The sequence below is a fragment of the Phaethon lepturus genome, unplaced genomic scaffold (genome assembly GCF_000687285.1).
Source record: "Phaethon lepturus isolate BGI_N335 unplaced genomic scaffold, ASM68728v1 scaffold4851, whole genome shotgun sequence".
NCBI classification, from domain to species: domain Eukaryota; kingdom Metazoa; phylum Chordata; class Aves; order Phaethontiformes; family Phaethontidae; genus Phaethon; species Phaethon lepturus.
In genome coordinates, this window is record NW_010518326.1 from 1 (window position 1) to 488 (window position 488).

Below are 488 nucleotides of genomic sequence, written 5' to 3' on the forward strand. Positions count from 1 at the left end.
CTACCTGCGGAAGCAGAAGCATGGGCACAAGCGGTACTTTGTCCTCCGGGCCGAGAGCCACCTGGCCCCCGCCCGGCTGGAGTACTATGACAGCGAGAAGAAGTTCAAGAGCAGCCTGCGGGCGGCGGGGGGCGGCGGGGGGGCCTCCCTCTGCTGCCCCCCCCCCAAACGGGGCCTCCCCCCCCCTCAGTGGTTCACCGTTCTCCCCCTCTATCAGTGCTTCACCGTCAGCCGGCGAGCGGATGCCAAGCACAAGCACATCATCGCCTTGTACACCAAGGACGAGTACTTCGCCATGCTGGCCGAGAACGAGGCCGAGCAGGAGGCCTGGTACCAGGCCATCAGCGAGCTCATGAGCCAGAGCAAGAGGGGCTTCCTGGAGCAGGAGGACCATGCCGATCAGCCGGTGGACGAGGATGATGAGCACTATGGGGCCACACTAAGGCCCGGCACCGTCTTCAAGGAGGTGTGGCAGGGGGAGCGGGAAG

At 65.6% G+C, this 488-nt stretch overlaps 1 protein-coding gene across 1 annotated transcript in view; it reads left to right on the top strand.

Moving 5' to 3' along the window:
• The first annotated feature begins 7 nt into the window (after window positions 1-7).
• The window catches only part of LOC104628182 (insulin receptor substrate 2-B-like), a 20,882-nt gene continuing 20,401 nt past the window's right edge, over window positions 8-488 (top strand). The window contains exon 1 of the mRNA XM_010296686.1: window positions 8-471. Coding sequence (XP_010294988.1) covers window positions 296-471 — 176 coding nt within the window. The 5' untranslated portion in view covers window positions 8-295. The remainder of the gene's footprint in view (window positions 472-488) is intronic.